The sequence below is a fragment of the Pseudoliparis swirei genome, chromosome 16 (assembly GCF_029220125.1).
Source record: "Pseudoliparis swirei isolate HS2019 ecotype Mariana Trench chromosome 16, NWPU_hadal_v1, whole genome shotgun sequence".
Taxonomy (NCBI): Eukaryota; Metazoa; Chordata; class Actinopteri; order Perciformes; family Liparidae; genus Pseudoliparis; species Pseudoliparis swirei.
In genome coordinates this window covers 5414783-5435023 of record NC_079403.1, presented here as the reverse complement: position 1 = coordinate 5435023, position 20241 = coordinate 5414783, and the positions used below count along the sequence as shown (strand labels likewise).

General features: G+C 44.7%; 1 protein-coding gene across 8 annotated transcripts in view; it reads right to left on the bottom strand.

The window, feature by feature from the left end:
* myo3a (myosin IIIA) overlaps positions 1–20241 on the bottom strand; it is a 51681-nt gene that overhangs the window by 16009 nt on the left and 15431 nt on the right. For all 8 annotated transcript variants that reach the window (XM_056434465.1, XM_056434467.1, XM_056434466.1 and 5 more), the window contains 18 exons: positions 19299–19403; positions 19002–19101; positions 15174–15250; positions 12750–12895; positions 9825–9890; positions 8897–9052; positions 8575–8616; positions 8203–8299; positions 7330–7446; positions 7114–7218; positions 6813–6896; positions 6138–6340; positions 5029–5127; positions 4789–4900; positions 2031–2157; positions 1513–1723; positions 1268–1415; positions 184–337 (listed from right to left, as the gene is read on the bottom strand). In XM_056434465.1, the coding sequence (XP_056290440.1) occupies positions 184–337; positions 1268–1415; positions 1513–1723; positions 2031–2157; positions 4789–4900; positions 5029–5127; positions 6138–6340; positions 6813–6896; positions 7114–7218; positions 7330–7446; positions 8203–8299; positions 8575–8616; positions 8897–9052; positions 9825–9890; positions 12750–12895; positions 15174–15250; positions 19002–19101; positions 19299–19403 (2149 nt within the window). The remainder of the gene's footprint in view (positions 1–183; positions 338–1267; positions 1416–1512; positions 1724–2030; positions 2158–4788; positions 4901–5028; positions 5128–6137; positions 6341–6812; positions 6897–7113; positions 7219–7329; positions 7447–8202; positions 8300–8574; positions 8617–8896; positions 9053–9824; positions 9891–12749; positions 12896–15173; positions 15251–19001; positions 19102–19298; positions 19404–20241) is intronic.

The following is a 20241-nucleotide window of genomic DNA, read 5'->3' as shown; positions in this document are numbered from 1 at the left end:
ATACAAACGTTAATCATCCCACATGAAGGGATTACAGAGCCCTCGATATCAAATTCATCCGTTTCTCTCGGGCCCTTTGAAAGCCCCAAATAAAGAGGTAACAACACCATTAAAGGTAACGGAGAGATCACATAAAGGTTTTAACCAGTGAATCCACCAAAGAAGAAGAAGCTGACGACTCGCCTACGAGCGTCTGGTCGGTGGCCTGTGGGAAGCGGCTCTCCTCATCCAGCAGGGAGAGCATCCCCATGGGCTTCTGCAGGAACAGGTCCAGGAGGGGCCGGTTGTCCTCGTACTCGATCAGCCGAGCGTCCACCTCCTCGCTCAGGTACTCGTCCTGGAACACGAGGAGTCACTTTTATGGTTCTCCTCTTCACCAATAGAGACCGGGAGCCCGCACTGGGCCACCTGCTGTCCGTCGAGCTCGAAGACGAGAGAACGCCAGGATACCATCATATCATGACATGGTTATTATATCATAACTGTTACGGTTGTGAAGCAACTTTGAGATCTTGATTAAATTGATTGAAAAAGGACTAAACGTCGGCTTGGATACAAACTTTTTTTCTTTCTCAACCCTAATCATTCAGCCCATGTTCTCTTTATTTTTTTTTGACATCATGCTCAGAAAGCCTAAAATTGGACATCTGACATCATTAACCAGCTAAAATAAAAGATCTGAATGCGTGGACCTCTCGCTGGGTCGTACATAGTGACGCACGCCCCCCTTCCCCATCAGATAAAGCTGCATGACCCCCCCCCCCCGCCAACAACAACAACATTACTGGAGACCTAGCACAAGTACTGGGAATCAAACAAAACTGGAACTATTTGGGCCCCCCCCATGCTCTGTGTGTATGTTCGGGGCCGCTATAGGACAAATGCATTTCTGGGCTTCGGGCCAACAATACCCAAGAGTGAGATTTAGTCAAACGCCGGCTGTCTTCAACTCCTAATTGACCCTCGTTGAGGATGATTTATGGCTCGTCTCCACGGGTGAGACCAAATCATTTAACATGTAGCACCCCCCCGAGGCACACAAAAAAACACCCGCGAGAGCGCACGAGGGGTCGAATCGCCAACCTCCTTTCTCCCAGTAAATAAAGACGGCGGAAATATTTCCACCCTCGCCGTCTCTCTCGGTGACAAACGATGTCATGTTATCACTATTTAGATGCAAATGAGGTAGTTTCAAGGTGAGAAATGCACACAAAGTGCTCTGGAGCACTCGGAAGGTGTTTTAGGGGGGGGGAGGGGGGGTCTTCACCTGTTCCCAGGCGAATATGTGCTGGTTGAAGTAAAACTGGATCTGCTCATTGGCGATGTTGATGCAGAGCTGCTCGAAGGAGTTCTTCTTGAAGTTCTCGAACCCGAAGATGTCCAGGATGCCGATGTTCAAGCCGTTCTCCTCCTCTCTGGAAAGGGGGGGGGGGGGGGCGGCTTTATTGAAATGCTTTTTTTTTTTTTTTTTAACAAGCCGGGTCACATCGGCACCCGGAGCTCACAGCTCACCCGAGGGGGCTGTCGGGCCGCAGCAGCGCGTTGATGCGGTTGACGATCCAGCTGAAGAGGCGGCCGTAGAGCGCCTTGCCCATGGCGTCCCTCACCTCCACCGCCTTCTCCACCGTGTTGGGCCTGACGATGGTCTCCCCGCGGGCCACCACGCAGTGCGAGGTCAGGGCCTCCTGGAGCTCGTCCGAGCGGATGCACAGCAGCGACGCCACTGAGGGGACATTCGGGAAAAGTTAACATCGAATGCACGAAGAGAAAAAAACCTGCAGGCGTGTGGAAGTGACGAAGAACGCCTCTTCATCAATTACGTCATGTTTATAAACTATTAATTACCAATCGGTAAAGACATCGACATTTATAACGATTCATCACTATAAATATAAACACTGCACATGGGTTTTTGGTAAGGATGCCTCTGCGTGGATGACGGATTTCAGAATAATAGTTTATTGGAGAGGAGGAGAAGAAGAGTGAGAGGAGTGTAGGAGAGGATATTCAGACTCTCTCTCTCCTCTCACCGTTGTCCAGGAAAGAGGTGTTGGAGATGTCGCTCTTGTCGGTCTGGTGCTCCGAGGCAACCGCAGAAAACTCGATATCGCCCGAGTTGAGGATGGCAGCCAGAGTGCTGTAAACACTGCCCAGCTCCTGCAGGAGGGGACAGGGATTCATGTTACGTTCATATCAAATAACCCCCGGTGCTGCTATATGTAATCAAACTGATTATTCATATATTATCTATTAGTCGTACTTTAATTGGACAGCTCTTAGAGTGCAGAGATTTGGCTTTTATCACTTGCATGTTTTCGAATGAAAGTAGACGCTAGCTTAATTTTACTTTTATTAGTGGCTCGAATTAGTAATCTGCACACTCCAACATGAACATTTGAATGCATTAGGGCTCCCAATTGGGAGCATTATGAATACTAATGGTTCTACCACTTTCTAAAATAAAAATCTCAATTCAAGCACTGTAATCTAGTTTAATATATTTCAATTGAACTATCAAATGTACATAGGACGTGAATGTTGACGACCACAATCACAGTAGTTTAATTGAAATAAAAAGACACGCTGGCTATGATGAGCTGTGTTAGCATCTAAAAGATAAAAGGTGCATTTAGCTCAAATTAGCTATGTTAGCATCTTAAAGCTTCAAGGTACATTTAGCTAGAATGAACTATGTTAGCTTCTAAAATCAAAAAATATGCATTAAGTTAAAGCTATCTTAGGTTCTAAAAGCTAAAAGGGTGCATTTAGCTAAAATGAGCTATGTTAGCTCCTTAGAGCTAAAAGGTGCATTTAGCTAGAATGAGCTATGATAACTTCTAAAAGCTAAAAATATGCATTTAGCTAGAGCTATGTTAGCTTCTAAAAGCTAAAAGGGTGCATTTAGCAAGAATGAGCTATGTTAGCTCCTTAGGTTGTGTTTTGCTTTTTCATTTTTGACGAAAATCATATACCCCCCCGCCTTAGGATTAATTTGACCCCATTCAATGTTTAATGTCGGTGTTCTTTCGGTAGTCAACAAACAAACATAAAGTGCCTCACACTTAAACTTGGAAAACAATATTAATTCTAATAATTTTCTGGAGGTTTTAATTGCTGGAGTCAAATTGAACCCAAAGGGTAAAATATGTTAGTAAATATAAAGGTAACAGGAGGGTTAAACATTGAATCGGGTCAAGATGAAAAAAAGGTAATATTGATATTTGTCAAGATGAGATGACCAAGAAGGCACAAGGGTTCAAGCTTAAAGGTGCATTTAGCTAGAATGAGCTATGATAACTTCTAAAAGCTAAAAATATGCATTAAGTTAAAGCTATCTTAGCTTCTAAAAGCTAAAAGGGTGCATTTAGCTAGAATGAGCTATGTTAGCTTCTAAAAGCTAACAAGCTCAGTTTAGCTAGAATGAGCTATGATAACTTCTAAAAGCTAAAAATATGCATTTAGCTAGAGCTATGTTGGCTTCTAAAAGCTAAAAGTTAGCATTTCACCATAGCTTCTTTTATTACGGTTTTGTCACTCTGCACCAACGACGAAAGACTCAAATAAAGTAAAGTTTTCATGCGTCTTTGTGCTCAATCAATCTGAAAGTCTCCTCGAGGCCAAACATGTCTGACAATTTCAAAAATAGATAACCTTTGCTCAAAGATCATCTTCAGACAGCCACTGTGATTTCATGCAAGACGTTCAGTCGGAGGAGGTTGTTCCTCCGGTGCTGCCAAGTGATTACAGGATAAATGCTTTTGACGTGCGGATCCCAGAGGCAATCAGTACCGCGGGCCTCATTAGCCTCCACAATGCCATCGGCTGACTGCAGCTTCGTGCTCCACCACGAGCACTATACACTCAAAGAAATGACTCATTGGATGAACTCAATTAAATTGTTGGCAGGTTTTCCATCCAATAATTATATGCAACTCCAACTCAAATTTAGCACATCAGTGCAATAAAATGTAATTAAGTTAGTCCAACTCATTTGTATCAAATACATCTAAAATAAAATAACGATATTCATTAAATTAAATTAATTTGTGTTTGTCCAACTCAAAATATAAACTAACTAACTAAAAAAATATGCAAACTCCAGACAGAAGGAACGCCCGGACTGGGAATTGAACCCACGACCCTCTGGCTGTGAGGCGACAGTGCTAGCCACTACACCACCATAGAGCTCTGAAAGTGTGTTCACCTCATGCAAACAACTGATTTTCAGAAGGCGCATGCGCAAAGGGTAGTCCTCAATGAAACACATTTATTTTGAGTTGATATGCACACCATCAAACCTAAATAAATCTAATAAATGAAAGTATTCATACATTTTGTGTTACACCCATTAAATATAAACATCTATTTTTGTAATTGATTTATTTAAATGTATCAAACAATATTTAAATGTGTCACCTCGAAGAAGGGCTTGAATCGTTTTTGTGAGTGTAACCTAAATAAATCTAATAAATGAAAGTATTCATACATTTTGTGTTACACCCATTCAAAATAAATATCTTCGTTTTGTAATTGATTTATTTAAATGTATCAAACAATATTTAAATGTGTCACCTCTAAGAAGTGCTTGAATCGTTTTTTGAGTGTATAGTGGAAATAAGGAACGACTAATACACTAGTTTTAAATGTTGTGTATGGATTAGTAGACGTGTTGTCTTTTCGTTATCCTCTGATACGCTACATGTGTAATACAGGTGTGTGAGAGCCCGTCTGTATTCATATTAGGATCAAGCTTAAGTAATTATTGCGGTATTTATTTATTTATTTTACCTCCAGGGTGAATCCGATGACTTTGAAACACTGCTCCACCGCATCGAACTGCTCCTTGTAGAAGGTGTTGCTCACGATGTCAGGCCCTAATTTAATCTGCTCGTTCAGATACCTGCAAGTCGAAAAAGAAGACGCAAAGACGGTGGGCGTCGGGGGAGGGTCTCGGGGGAGGGAGTCGGACGTTAGTGAGAAGGAAATGACGGTGTTTGAAGAGGAAGGCCGGAGCGACGTCAAACCCACTTTGGCGTCTTGCTGTCGGAGAGCTTGTAGTGGGCGAGTTTCTTCCTGTCGGCCAGGCCGGCGTAGATGTAGTAGAAGACGTGGAAGTTCCTCTCGCCTCTGTGGAGACGCACACAGACGGAGCTCGACTATTCAGGTCTGAAAAAAGCTCGAGATCTTTTTTTTAAAGAATGCCTCAAAAAAGCCCACGGACATTACGCAACGATATCCACGAATGTGTTTCTTATTTTGGGATTCATGAGAGAATCCACGCGTCTCTAGAGCAGACTGATATTATAGATGACATGTTATATAAATGACAATCACATTCGCATCCGTCCGTCATCTGCAATCGATTATCCCATCCAGAGTCGCGGGGGGGCTGGAGCTGATGGGAGCTGACATTGGGCCAAGGCAAGTGTTATTATCATTTATAATTACTCTCATTTTATTTGACACAGCAATTTGACATTGTTTTTGTTATTGTTTTCTACGAGGACCGGCGGGGCTATTACCTGCTGATTAGGATCAACTAGCACGGATAATGAGATTCCTCATTACCAGGACGATTCTGTGGTTTTAAGAATCCGACAGAAACTCATTTTTGAAACTCTCTTTCAGATCAAATCTAAGGACTATATTGGTGAATAAGCCCCGTGTGGACATCGTTATGTTTCCCAATGCATTGTGTGACGTAAGGGGCTCCACAGTACCGACAAAAGTAATGCGATGTCTGCTGGAGCGCCTTAAAACGAGTATCCGATCAGAAAAGAGGAGCTACCCTCGATGCTTGCTGCCAAATCAAACTCTCCGGACCGCGTGTCTGATTCCTAATGAAATACTCCAGCCTGCCTTTGAAGCTCCAATAAGAACACGGGCGACACAATCTTTGATCAAACAGGAAAACGGGACCGCCCCTCCCCCCCCCTCGAAACCGGTCCACTCCCCGGACACGCGATGAGAAGAAAAGATCGGCCGTGACTGAAGTGCGGGGGGGTTTGGCGGCACGGCGCTCTCGAATGGAGAAGGTGGAGGTGTACAGAAAGGGAGACGGAGTCTATTACAGTAAAAAAAAGTTTTTGGAAAGAAATGAAATATCCTAGAGAAAAAGGGAAGTGAGTGATATTTACACTGCCTGGTGGATGACCCTGGATTTCTCCAGCAGGTACTCTGAGATCTGCGCTCCGACCACGGTTCCTCCGCAGGTGAAATTCATCTCCAGGTACTTGCCGAAGCGGCTGGAGTTGTCGTTGATGGCGGTGCAGGCGTTGCCGAACGCCTCCACCAGACTGTTGACCAGCAGGATCTTCTCCTGCAGCGACTGGTTGTTGGCCTGAGTGAAAAATGGTTTATTAATACAGCGGGGAAAAAAGTGGGACTCAAATTTACAAGAAAATAAAACGTGGATATTCTTTGACGTTATAGATTTGCTGGAATAATTTGTTTTATTTCATAACGAGTAATATAATTAATACATTTAGCACTTTTTGCATCTTTTGTTTAACAAACAAAAAAAGTGACTTTAATCTCTGAATATTCCCCCCGCCCATATTCCATATTCCGCCCGTATGTTATTATATATTTTATTAAAACGTTTTACTTATAATGATCCTTTTACATCTTTTCAGACACCCTGTCGACCAATCAAATACCTGGAATTGTGCATTCTCGGTGAGATGACTTTCTGACGTAAACGTCGTATTTCAAGAAAAAAATATCCACCCTGATGCTTTGAGACTTCTTCATGAATCCCGTGATCGTTGAATGAAACGCCGTGTGTGTGTTTCTGGATTCTCGTCACTCACCTTTCCCAGAACGGTGAGCTGCTGCACCAACAGGTGAGCGCTCTCCGTTTTCCCAGCGCCGCTTTCCCCGCTGATCACAACGCACTGCACACGAGATTGTTGAAATATTTACAACATAAATAAACAATAAACAGATGCCGCTCACATTAAATCGATCTAATTCGCTCGCGACGAGGATGTTTTTCACGTGACGACACAACTTTTGACTTTTACCTCTGGATTTCTCAAAACAAGTCGATTTTAAAGTCGATAATAAAGCCTCGGGATGCTTTAAAATGATAATCCTGCGCCACCACGTTACCTGGTCCGTGTTATAGGACACCATGGACTGGTAGGCGACGTCGGCCACGGCGAAGATGTGCGGCGGGTTCGCCGTACGCTTGGCTCCTATGTACATCTTGGTGTGCTACGAAGAGGAGAGGAGAGGGGGGGGGGGTTCATTCCAATACACTCTCTATGGAGGCACTACAAGAGCAAGAGGGTCCGTGTTTGGTGTGCAGGTGAGGCAGAAACACACCTCCGGAGTGTATATCTCCATCTTGTGGAAAGGATTGACGGCGATGAGGATGTCTCCCACGCACGTGTAGATCTGATCTCGCCCGTAGCGACTCTGGAGCTGCTCGGTGACCGTGTTCTGAAAACGACACGCGTGCGAAACGTTACGAGTGAAACCCAAAAATGGGGGGGGGGGGAAATATGATGAATGTTTGAGTTAAAAGCGGCGAAGGGGGGAAGGCCTTGCGTCGTGTCTATATGTCAGTACTCTATTGTACAATTAGCATACCGGGGATGCAATCTTCACGACTGTCGCTTACAGAAATGTGTCGAATGGATGAAAATACTAGTTTATAAGGAGCACTGCAGATGTCGCTCGGACGTTAATGCATTGCGGCCAATTTAAAATATGAATAGAACTTTTGATTACGTCACACCACCTTCATCTGGAGATGGAGATTGCTCCGTCAATTTGTAACTAGATTCTCTTATTGCTTTTGGTTAAAATACGGAAGCTTGATAGAAAATACAACGTCTCTCCTGTGTTTACGACTTATTCCAAACCAGTAGGGAGAACGGTTTGTTACATTAACATAAGTAATACTTTTTAATTTAATTAATTTAATTTATTTAATTTATTTAATTTATTCATTCATTTTTTAGTATTTAGTTTTGTGTTTTATAATTATTTTTTATTAATGTTCTGATGTGCACCGCTGCTGTGATTTTTGAAATTTCCCCACTGTGGGACGAATAAAGGTACATATCATATCATATCATATCATATCAATTGTATTCGACTTATTGCACTTTATTGGTCCAATTCAAGCCTTGTTGTTTTGTTATTGGGATAAACAATAAAGACGTGTCAATGATCATTCGTCGACGTTCTCACCTCATCGAGAACTTCGAGGGTGGCGAGGTCGTCCACCTCATCGGGGTCGCTCTGTGTCTTCATGTGGCCTCCTCTTTTCGTGTGGATGCGTTCATGCCTACAACTCACAGAAGCCACAACCAGCTCTCGCTGAGCAATGCGTGCGACGTGTACACGGCACGAGGTTCGGTTCCATTACATCCGATTACCGGTACAAACAGACCCGATAACGACGTGACAACGAGATTCACGAGACAACGATGTTCCCGATGGGAGGTTGGCGGCACGTGGGACCACGACTGCAACTCGCTGTGAACTACCATCTACTCCTAACGTAGCATATCTATCTCTACATATCTATACATATCTATACGTTTATATCCTAAGTGTTACCTGTCATTACTGTCTGTGCCGCGGTCTGTCTTTCCATGATGGCTTAAATGAAAGAAATAGGATTAACATTTCCGAAAACACACCTCGTGGACCAGCAGTGCGGGTCATGTGACCTGCGCGGTGCGGCCGGCACCCTGAGTGAAGATCTCTGCCGGAGTGACTTGTAAAGCATCCAGAGAAGGAGCGTCGTGTGGATCATAGCGTCTGCTGTGGCTAAGCTGCAGCCGCCCATATAAAGCCAACCACAACACTTTGATGGTAGAGTAATGTGAGGTGTTGGGGGAAGGAAAGGTACACACCGCGACAGTGGAGACAACAGTACCTTGTTTTATCAATGACTCCGATTTGTTGGTTCAGATCAATAAGTTCCATCAATTGTTTCTGCAGTATTTTCTCTCGGCCGACCGTCTGCTTGATGAACACATGACGCAGCAGGTCGAGAACATTGGGCCGATGCTCAAAGTCCTTGATCAGACATCTGAGGGGATGAAGAAGGAGGAGGAGGAGGAGGAGGAAGAGGAAGAGAAGAAGAAGAAGAAGAAGGAAGAGGGAGGAGGAGGCGGGGGAAGAGAAAGAGGGAGGAGGAAGAGGGAGAGAAGAAGAAGGAGGAGGAGGAAGAAGAAGATGGAGAAGGAGGAAGAAGAAGAAGAAGGAGGCGGAGGAAGAGGAAGAGAAGAAGAAGGAGAAGGAAGAGAAGGAGGAGGAAGAGGAAGACGGAGCAGGAAGAAGAAGAAGGAGGAAGAGGGAGGAGGAGGCGGAGGAGGAGGAGGAAGAAGAAGAAGGAGTCGGAAGAGAAGAAGAAGAAGACGAAGGAGGAGGAGGAAGAGAAGAAGAAAAAGATGAAGGAGGAGGAGGAAGAGAAGAAGAAAAAGAAGGAGGAGGAGGAAGAGGGAGGAGGAGGCGGAGGAGTAAGAAGAAGAAGAAGAAGAAGAAGAAGAAGGAGGAGGAGGAGGAAGAGAAGAAGAAAAAGAAGGAGGAGGAGGAAGAGAAGAAGAAAAAGAAGGAGGAAGAGGGAGGAGGAGGCGGAAGAGAAGAAGAAGAAGACGGAGGAGGAGGAGGAAGAGAAGAAGAAAAAGAAGGAGGAGGAAGAAGAAGAAGAAGAAGAAGAAGAAGAAGAAGAAGAAGAAGAAGAAGGAGGAGGAGGAGTAGGAAGAGAAGAAGAAGACGAAGAGGAGGAAGAGTACAATGAAGTTGTGGCTCTGCTCCCTCGGTGTAATCATTGATTATTCCGAGGCTTCCTCCTCACTCACTGGGAGATGAAGTCGTTGAAGTCGGCGGACCAGAGCTCAGGCTGGTGGAGAGTAGGAGGAGGGTTTCTGTGAAAGGAGAAGAAGATGAATGGAATAAATGAGATGAGATTTTTTTCTCATTTTTTTTTACACCGGCGGGGCCGGAGAACAAAAGGCCGAGAGGCCGAGCGGAGCGATGCAGCGAGAGCGTGACTCCACACTCGCTACCAGAGATGCAGCCAGATGTTCAAATCTTTATGTTTATGAAACAACGGAGATAAATGCTGTAATTCCACGTTCTAGGGACCTTTTTCCCTAGTCCTAGTTATTTGTTATTATTTATTTCATAAATAGTGTTATATATTTTTCCAGACTTTTTTTTCTGTGAAGATCCCGGAAAGGGTCATTAATATTTGGTTATGTGTGGCTTTCTGGAAAACAATAATTGTTTACATTTAGGCTCCCCTGCGATCGTCACACTGACCCCGGCCCCCATCAGAGAAGGGAAAAGTTCTGCGGCCCTCACAGGAAAAAGTTCGGGGACCCCTGGTCTAATGGGAGGAAACGCATCTCCTCTTCATCAAACCACACCCCCATGTAGATGGAGCGTCACACATTTATTTGGGGTTTATTCTGCTAATTAATGTGACGATTAAAAAAAAAAAAAAATCCTTTCCAATAAAACAAACAGGATGAGTCACACTTAAATTATAACTATTTAGATAGTTTAATTCCCCGGATGCAGACATCAGGATGTATTGTCGTACTCCTCCTACTGAAGGGAACGATTGTGTTCTCCCTCTGTCGAGTGAGAGAGGCACATTTAAATCTTCTCCTTTGCACGTAATGAAGGATAAAAACTTAAATCTTCCCACATGTTGCATAATAAGACGGGCGCTATTTCATCTTTTATCGTGTTCCAGTTTGACGCCTTGAGCAGGATTTGACTTCTTTTAGATACTTTTTTATTTTTCACTTTTTTCACTAATATCTTTCTCTTTGTGACTTTATGTCGAGGTGGTGAATGTCCAGACGGATATAAGTCAACGTCAACGTCGGCTTTATATATGTATAGTACTGTGTATACATAGGAGATGTTATATGCGTTTATAGGATTCAAAGAAGGGGGGCTGAGCCCCAACGGGAGCGCTTTATTCCGTTATGTCCTGAATTCTTTTTTGGGGCCCTGGATATCTATTGTTAGACAGGATTTCAGGGTCATATTGATATTGTATGCTCATTTGGACATTATCACTGAGATAGAAATGAACTAGTTCACTGTCAAATATACCATTGAATGAGAAAAAAACCATTATAATAATATATATTAATGCAAAGAATAGAGAGAAGTCGATTGTTATTTCTTGCATTTTGAATTCTCTTGTTTGCTGGAGACAGTTTCTAAGTTTCCCTTTCATTTACCTCAAGTAAACCTAAATGTAAGGAGGTAACAATGTTTAACAACTACAGATATATTCTACATATATATATAATATATATATACCCACATGCTGTAACTACCATAGTGACGCCCCTGTATATATGTCCAGAAACCAATGTGCTATTTTTAAACCTCGTAGATGGCTAAAAAGTGAGAAATATGAATTGCTGCCACGCTGCATCCACTACTGGTCCCCACTTCTCCCATTAAAACAAACAGCGTCACACTTCATGTTGTAGGAACACTACACATGTGTGTGTGTGTGTGTGTGTCTGTGAAGACAACAAGATCAACAACAACAACAACCACAGAGCAGCATGATATTTCTCAGACACAGTAGAACACGTAGAATATGAGGCTCTGTCTCTACTTGATAGTGCATGGTTACCCTAAATTAAATGAGACGTGTGTGTGTGTGTGTGTGTGTGTGTGTGTGTGTGTGTGTGTGTGTGTGTGTGTGTGTGTGTGTGTGTGTGTGTGTGTGTGTGTGTGTGTGTGTGTGTGTGTGTGTGTGTGTGTGTGTGTGTGTGTGTGTGTGTGTGTGTGTGTGTGTGTGTGTGTGTGTGTGTGTGTGTGTTTGAATCAGAGAGGAGGGGTGGGGGAGTGTGACCAGACGGCCTGGAGCTCCGGCCGCAGCAGTCACATAGATTCAGAGGAAGCCGTGTGACGTCGACCCCCAGAGCTGGCCCCCAGGACGGCTGTGTCACAGGAGCTGTGTGTGTGTGTGTGTGTGTGTGTGTGTTTCAGGGCATGTGATGGACAAAGCGTCTGTAAGTGCTCACGCGGCTCTCCCACTGGAACCCAGAGACGATATAAAAATGACTTTTTCACCTTCAGCCCACTAAAAAAATCCAAAGGCACAGATCAGGGGAGGCGTGTTTTTACTCTCAGCCTCGACGACGCAGGAGGAACGGGAGGAAAGGCTTCAGGTAGAAGCCATTTCACATCAAATAAATACTGCCAGTCTGTATAGAAAGAGAAAACGACTGCTGTGAGGGCCTTCACTAAACTGCTCCTCTAAACTTCTTCTCGACGCAATTATCGCTCTTTGTACTCTTTTATTTCTTTTGGAAAATTCATATAAATCACAAATACGCAGATAAATGCCAACGTGTGTGATGGAAATCAAGTTTAGAGAAGCTGAACATGACTCCACCTTCACAAGCTGCACCATGTGTGACGGTTACATTAGTGCATCGCTATTTTAATTGTTTTATGTTATGTATATTATTATATTTTGTAGTTGTTGGTACAAATATATGTATTAAAAAAATGGTATTTGTGGTTCGGTCGTTTTCTGCCCTGCTGGTTGGTGATGAAAAAAGATGCGATGACATCACCACAGTCGTGTGAGTGAGAACTCAAAACACGCAGGTGTGAGTCTCTGACCATGAGGTCATTCATTAAAAGTGAAGTCGTGTAAAAACGCATTCGGGTCGAGGCCACGCCCCTCCCCCCCCGCCCGACGATGACGATGGAGAGGTGCGTAGGTGACGGAGGCTCACCTGGGTATTTTAAAAAGCGCTCTCATCGGGTGGAGCTCGGAGAGGGGGGGGTCTCCATCTCCCAGCTCTATGCCGGTGATGCCGAGGGACCACACATCACAGCGGGCGTCGTAGGTGGAGTCCAGCTGCTGCTCACAGGCGATGACCTGCAGCGGAGAGCCAGTGTTACGCAGGGAGACACTTCCTCTTCGGCCCGAAAGCAGCACGGGGCGGCGTGGTGAGTCCTTCTGGAGGAAGGTCGTACCGACTTCCTCATCACGGAGTCAATATTCACGTGTGATTTGTTTGTGTATTTCGTAAGACCGTGAACACACGCGAGAGAGAGCAAAACATCCGTATCAAAACATCAAAGAGAACCAATAAACAGTGTCATCGTCGTCTGCTGTGGCCAATATAGTGCACACACACACATGCATATACACACATACACACACATACACACATACACACACACATACACATACACACACATATACACATACACACATATACACATACGCACATACACAAACATACACACACATACACACATATGCACATACACAAACATACACACACACATACACATATACACATACACACACAATAGCCCACACATACACACACATACACACACATATACACATACACATATACACACACAAACACACACAAAAGCCCACAGATACACACATACACAGACATATACACACACAAAAGCCCCCCCCACACACACACATACACACACAAAAGCCCACACACACACATAAATGCACACAAAAGCCCACACATATATACACACACAAAAGCCCACACACACACACACACATATACACACACAAAAGCCCACACACACACACACATATACACACAAAAGCCCCCACACACACGGACACACTCCCAGTCGATCATCAATGTCCTGAGGGCAGCATTGTACCCAATCAACAATAGGAATCATCTTTGAGTGGGAGGTATGTGTACACACACACACGCACATGCACACGCACACACACACACACACACTAGCAAATGTTCACCATTAATGTCAATTGTCTGAAAGCAATATAATGTGTATTCCAAATCCCCAAAAGGCATTGTCTTATGTAAACAGACAAATCATAACCAGATTGCTCATAATAATAAAACACACACACGCATATGCACTTTGCGATAGAAAACAAAACAACAGTAATACCAAACATAAAGAAAACCATCTGTGTTGAATCAGCCCTCATATCGACTATTTCTGCAATTAAATGTCACTTTAAATGACCAAAATATCCCCCAAAAAGCCGAATATAAACTCACAACACCTGAATCACCAACGTCAATAAAGTCAACACAAATAAAGCTCGTCTGAAACAACATGATGTGACACAACTTACGCCACAACTCAGCCAGCAGTTGCTCCCGTGATGATCATAATCTTCTGAAATCGATCCTCGTTTACAAATCTCGCTGCAAACTCAACAAACCTTTCGGGACCGACTACGCTCTCGACCCGAGAGTCAGCCGGACGAGCGTTTTACCCAAATGAGATTGAAATCCGCGTCACGTGGACGCCGGTGCCGAATTTGCAAAAGTCATGCAAAACCTCATGGAAAAATGTTCACGGCGGATTTGTGAAAATTTGCCTGCGGAGGAACAAATCAGGGCCCAGAGGAAACCACCAGCAGGGCTCAACTGAACCACTCCAGTGTGTGTGTGTGGGGGGGGGGGGGGGGCACTTTACTTTACTCTCTCCACAACCACTAATAAATAAAGGTATAAAAGGCCCGAATAACGACGGAGGAAACTGCAAACAGAAGTGGTGTTACTGTACAGTATGCGGCACACATAGCAAAGTGAGGTCAAAGGTCAGGGAGGTCGTATGTGGTACGGATGATTAAACCCTCCGAGGCTAATTTGTAATTTCTGATATTGGGCTGAATAAAATAAAGTGAATTGAATAGCTTCGTTTGAGTAAACTGTGTGTCAACGTTGTTTTATCGACACTATAATCAGGCAGAAATGTGCAAACGCAGCGTCGTTTTGAATGTTTTCTAAATCCTTCCGTTCGTTTGTTTGTTCGTGCGTGACAACTTCGGTGAGGTTAAAGGTCAGGCAGGTGAACGCCAGTAACTGGAACACCCTGTTCTGTGTCTCCTGTGTTCCGTGTCTCCTATGTCTCCTCTGTGTCTTCTCTGTCTTAATTGTTTAATTCCCTGCACCTGCCCTCAGCCACTCTCGTCTCGTTACTGTCTGATGTCGTACACCTGTGTTTCCCCCCCTATATATTGTGTCAGTCTACGAGCCGCCGGAGCACGGAGCCGCTCGTCGACAGGAAGCCGCTGTGTGTGACGGCGTCATCTCCCTGGTGATTCCTAACTGTGGCCCCCACTGGGATCCGCTCCAGGCTAACGGCGTGGGAAAGAGACAAGGCGGCGGGACGTTTTGTTACTGTACCTCCGGAGCCATCCAGAAGGGAGTTCCCACCGAGGTGTTCCTCCTCAGGCGGGTGTTTGTCAGCTGGGCCGAAACGCCTGCGGGGAAGAGGACACACACTTCAGCCTCGCTGCGGGGAAGAGGACACACACTTCAGCCTCGCTGCGGGGAAGAGGACACACACTTCAGCCTCGCTGCGGGGACAACGGGCTCCATCCCGCCGGCCTCCGGGGCCACGCTCTGCTCTCTTTCTTTCTTTTTTGGGGGACTGGTTGGTGAAAGTGATGATCTGTAAAGAAGGAAAACAGCACCCAGCGGGGGGGGGGGGGGGGGGGCTGATAGAGCTGTCACTATAGTGACTGGGAGGAAAAACAAAAACACACACGTGCACACGCATCTCTCAGTACCCCTCCCCCCCCTCCCTCCCTCCCTCCTTCAAATGATAGATTGCTTTGAATTACAAATTCTCATGTGACCGCAGGTGTTTACAAGAAGAACATTTGAATACAGTTCAGCCGCGACGGAGCTCTGGCTGACGTCCTCCCGTCTCTAAAAACAACACATTATCACTCTGGCTCATGTTGTATGAGACGGCAGAGGGCGTCTCCTAAAGTTATGGTGCCTTATTGTACGTTATCGTGTATTATTGTACATTATTGTACGTTATCGTGTGTTATTGGGTGTTATCATGCATTATCGTGTGTTATGCATTATCATGTGTTATCGTGCGTTATTGTGCGTTATTGGGTGTTATCATGCATTATCGTGTGTTATTGTGCGCTATTGGGTGTTAGCGTGCGTTATCGTGTATTATTTTGTGTTATCGTGCATTATTGAGTGTTATCGTGCATTATTGTGTTTAATCATGCCTTATCGTGTGTTATCATCCGCTATTGTTTGTTATCGTGTGCTGCTGTGTGTTATTCTGCATGCTGACCCACAATCGTGTGTGTGTAGTCCAGACGAATCAACGTGATGCCGCACGTTAACGCCTCCCACAGGGCTCGCTCCGCTGAAGCAGCAACCGGGGACAGAAGCCTCGAGACAACTAACAAAAGGCGATCTAGTGATGCGCGACATGACCGCAGCGGAACAATGCCTCGGCCTCGTGCAGCGTGGCGTCTATTGTTCTATGAGCTCATCTCCAGTTTCTACTGATATTCTGCACAACATCTTTTTTTAAGATATAGGGGGAAATGCGAAGGACACCAAGGGCTGATTTTCTGAACATGCACACCAACGTCCGTCCACATGGCGTTCTCAGAGGAGCGCACGCTTCTCTGCCGTCGGTTCACTACAGGAACGCAGCGCTGCTGTGGAGCGGCTGCTGGGGTGCAGCCAGCAGTGGAGATGAGCAATGCAGCGGAAAAACTGTTATTAAGGGATTAGAAACATGTGCAGGATGGGATGTGTATTTTATATTTGCATGAGGCTGCCGAAGCACATGGCTCACATGCTGTCACCAAACCACCAGAACCACCACCAGAACCACCTCGACACTCAGGAAGAACAAACCGCTACGATACACATGAGGTCTATGAGCGCGTGAGGACACAAAGAGACCCCCGTGAAAGCTCTCACAGCCCCCTCTCTTTCCACTACATTAGCCCGGAGTGGAGCCCGGTGGCCACCGCACTTAATAATCATCACAGAGATAACGCCGCCAATTAGAATATTCATGAGAGAGCCGCGAACGAACGAACGCCTTTTCATTCTTTCACTTTTTGTTTTATTTTTCGTGGGGGTGGAGGCGGCTCCATCTCTTTGCTATGTGATGAGTCACTGCGGGGGTGGGGTGGGGCTTTATCTCCTCAGCTGCTTCGCGTGGCGTGCGCCCCTGCACACGGACAATCCATTAAACCCGGCGTGACGCAGTGGCGGCTCTCTTTATTTCCGTCACTCTGCGAGTTTTTTAAATGCAGATGGAAATAAAGAAATGACGCTCGCGCTTCCCCCCCCCCCCCCCCCCTTTCCACAGTCTGCAGACTCAATTGGGAGATAACGGACGCGACATTAACCCAGTGTCACGGGAAGCTGACACAATGATGATCTCTCTGTGCGTTGCATGCCAGATTTTCCAATTTTCTACCAGAACTCAATTGAATTTTGAACGTGCTTTGAGCTAAATGCTGACGTCGTGCTCTCGATGACAACGCTAACAAGCTGAGGTGACACATTGTCCTGTTTCTTCCACCATTTTAGTTTATTGCATAGCTAACAGATGATAACCAGAACCACACACACAAAGAGCACCTTGGAGGAATATTTATAGTTTATTCGTTTTTTAAGGTATTTGGTCGTAAAAACCTGCTGATGGACCGAGATGAAGAGTTAAGTTGTCATAAATGTATTAGGATTCATCCTGTAGTGAACATGAATGTCAGTATCAAAATGTGGAGATATTTCACTCAGAACTACAGAAGTGAACTTCATGGTGGCGCTGGATAGAAAGTCAGGGGATCACCAACATCATTACGGATCATCCTCTGGCCTCCATGAAGAAATTATACTAAATATCGTGGAAATCCGTCGAATATATTTGTCGAAAAAACCCAGAAAATAATCAACCTCATTGTGCCGGAGGACGATTTAGAAGATGTTCAACGTCAGTCGGATCCTCTGGAGATCGTGAACGTATGAGCCGACATTAAAACCACGAGCTTCTCTCTAAACTACGCGGTGAAACTTATGTCATAAATATCTTCACAGTCACACACACATCGACTCTGTGCCCTTCCTGGAGCTACAAGACAATAATTATACGACAATTCTAAACATTTTATTATTTAAATTGATAAATGCATCATACCCTGCTATTGTAGTTCATTGTATTGTATATTTGTAAAAATAAAAATAAATCCCTCTAGGGATGAATAAAGTAAAATCTAATCTAATTTTCAACATTTGATGTGTTTAGTTATATTCTAAATAGATATTTGAGACAATATCTTAATTTTTCGAGAAAATGCTAGCAGATATGTAACTGCCACTCCCATCAAGAGGGACTTTACCAGTTCAGTGGCTCTCCGTGGATCTATTGTGTGAGTTTTTAACAGATTGTGCTACTTTGTGCTAGTTTCATCTCAGAGAATATAAAAGTTTTCTCCTCATAAATGTTCAACTTTAATCGTGAATTCGGAGTTTATTTCTGAATGTTCCGTCATATCTTTTGCTCGTTGTCCCTGAAATGCAATCGTATCTGAGGCGCTTTGGAAAGTTCAGGTAGAAACCCCATCTCTAACTTCTTAAAACCTAAAGACTTTAAAAAAAACTGTCCCAAAGCTCACACGTCGGGAACCTCCGAGGAGGAAGACGCTGCTTTGAAGGCGACGGATGGCGCCGCTCCGTATGAGCTACTTCACAGTCACATATTAAGTGATTCCATTAATACCCCTCCTCCTCCTCCTCCTCCTCCCCCTCCTCCTCCTCCTCCTTACATAAGAGATGTGCACTTTGTGCTTCGTGGTTGGAAAAAGGCTTTTAAGAGAAGCTCACAATTAGCAGACTGAATGCATTCCTGAGTGGGGATTTTATGTGTAATGAAAACAGGCAGCTGGTTTTTTGTGTGTTTTTTTTCTACAGCAGGGGTGAGTCATCCCCTGGAAATAGTCGGCGTCCCTTTGCTCGTCGTGAGCCTTCGATCCCAGAACCGCGGCGCCTCATTTGGTTACGAAAAGAAACAGAAAAAAAGAAAGCAAATCAGCTCAAACACACAATGTCCGCTGCGACCGAATAGATCAGGCGATGGACGTGACCCCGTCCTGTTAAATAGACTCACAACAAGATGTTCACTGATTGCAGGAGAGGATAGCACAACAACAACAACAACAAGAGAGACACATCGCGTACCGAAATCCACGAGTTTGACGCCTCCGTGCGTCGTCAACAGGATGTTGTTGCCTTTGACGTCGCGGTGGATGGTCTTGTTGACGTGCAGGTGCTGGAGGCCCTGTGGAGAGGGGGAGGGGAGAGGGGGGGGGGAGAGAGAGAGGTTAACTGTGTTTTCTGACAAGCACCTGCTTTCATTCTAAAATGATCCCGTTTAAGCTCTTGTCATTGAGGTTCAGTGGGAGGTGGTTCTATTGAGCCCCCCCCCCCCCCCCCTCGTGAACACACACGAGAAAAAAAAGAAAGGGCCAGAAGTACCATGAGGGCCTCGTGCAAGATGTAGGCGATGATGGCTTCATCCATCCGGTCCCCCCTCTTCAGCAGGCCTTTGGCCAGATCGGTCACGGAGCCGCCGTTGCAGAGCTGCAAAAAAAAAAAGGAAAGAAAAGGAAAACGGGAGGAGAATGAGGATGAACTCAACATGAGTCAGCACAATGTGCTGAAATCTGGGGCATCGGAGATTTCACGGTGAGAGAAAATAAGACAGCGGAAGTATTTGTGTCGGTCTGCAGCGGCTTATCTTCCTGGGAGGAGAATGTACATTTGTTGGTGTGCGTGGTTTAATCTATAAGCTGATGACTGAATATTAAACACGCACAAATCCTCTTCAGGTGGAGCACACCCTCGTGTGTTGTCAGAGAATGTCGCCAACGTTTATAGGATGAATGACACATTTATAGAGCTCGGCCTTTCACACCGCAAACAGCTTGAACACTTCTGTCCTCAATCAAAGAAATGTTTGAAAAAAACCGTCCGATTTTGGTTTTCTCGTCTGGATGTGGACTCCACGCCGTCAATAGCAGCCCCCCTCTGGGATAATTACAGAAGATTGCCCTAGTTGGTTGCCTTGGCAACAATAATAACCCTTAATTTGGGCTTTTCTTTGAGATGCCAGAGGTAGAGGCCGGAAAATGCAGACGCTCTAAAGACGTCCGTCGCGGCGCTTCTCAAGAGGAGAAACCATAGATTCTGCTTCTGCACGCTGCTTGTTGTAATAATAATATTACAGATGCACGAAACACACAAACGCATCTTTTTTTAAATTCTTTAGTCCCGAAAAGAAAGCTTTGTGAAAGCCATCGTACCTTCTTTTTTTTCTTTTTTTTACTTGATATTTTATTTAGGTATTTTTATAGAAATACAACCTTCAAAAGTAAGAATGCATAATAATAATAAAACGTAAAAATAAATAAAAATAAAG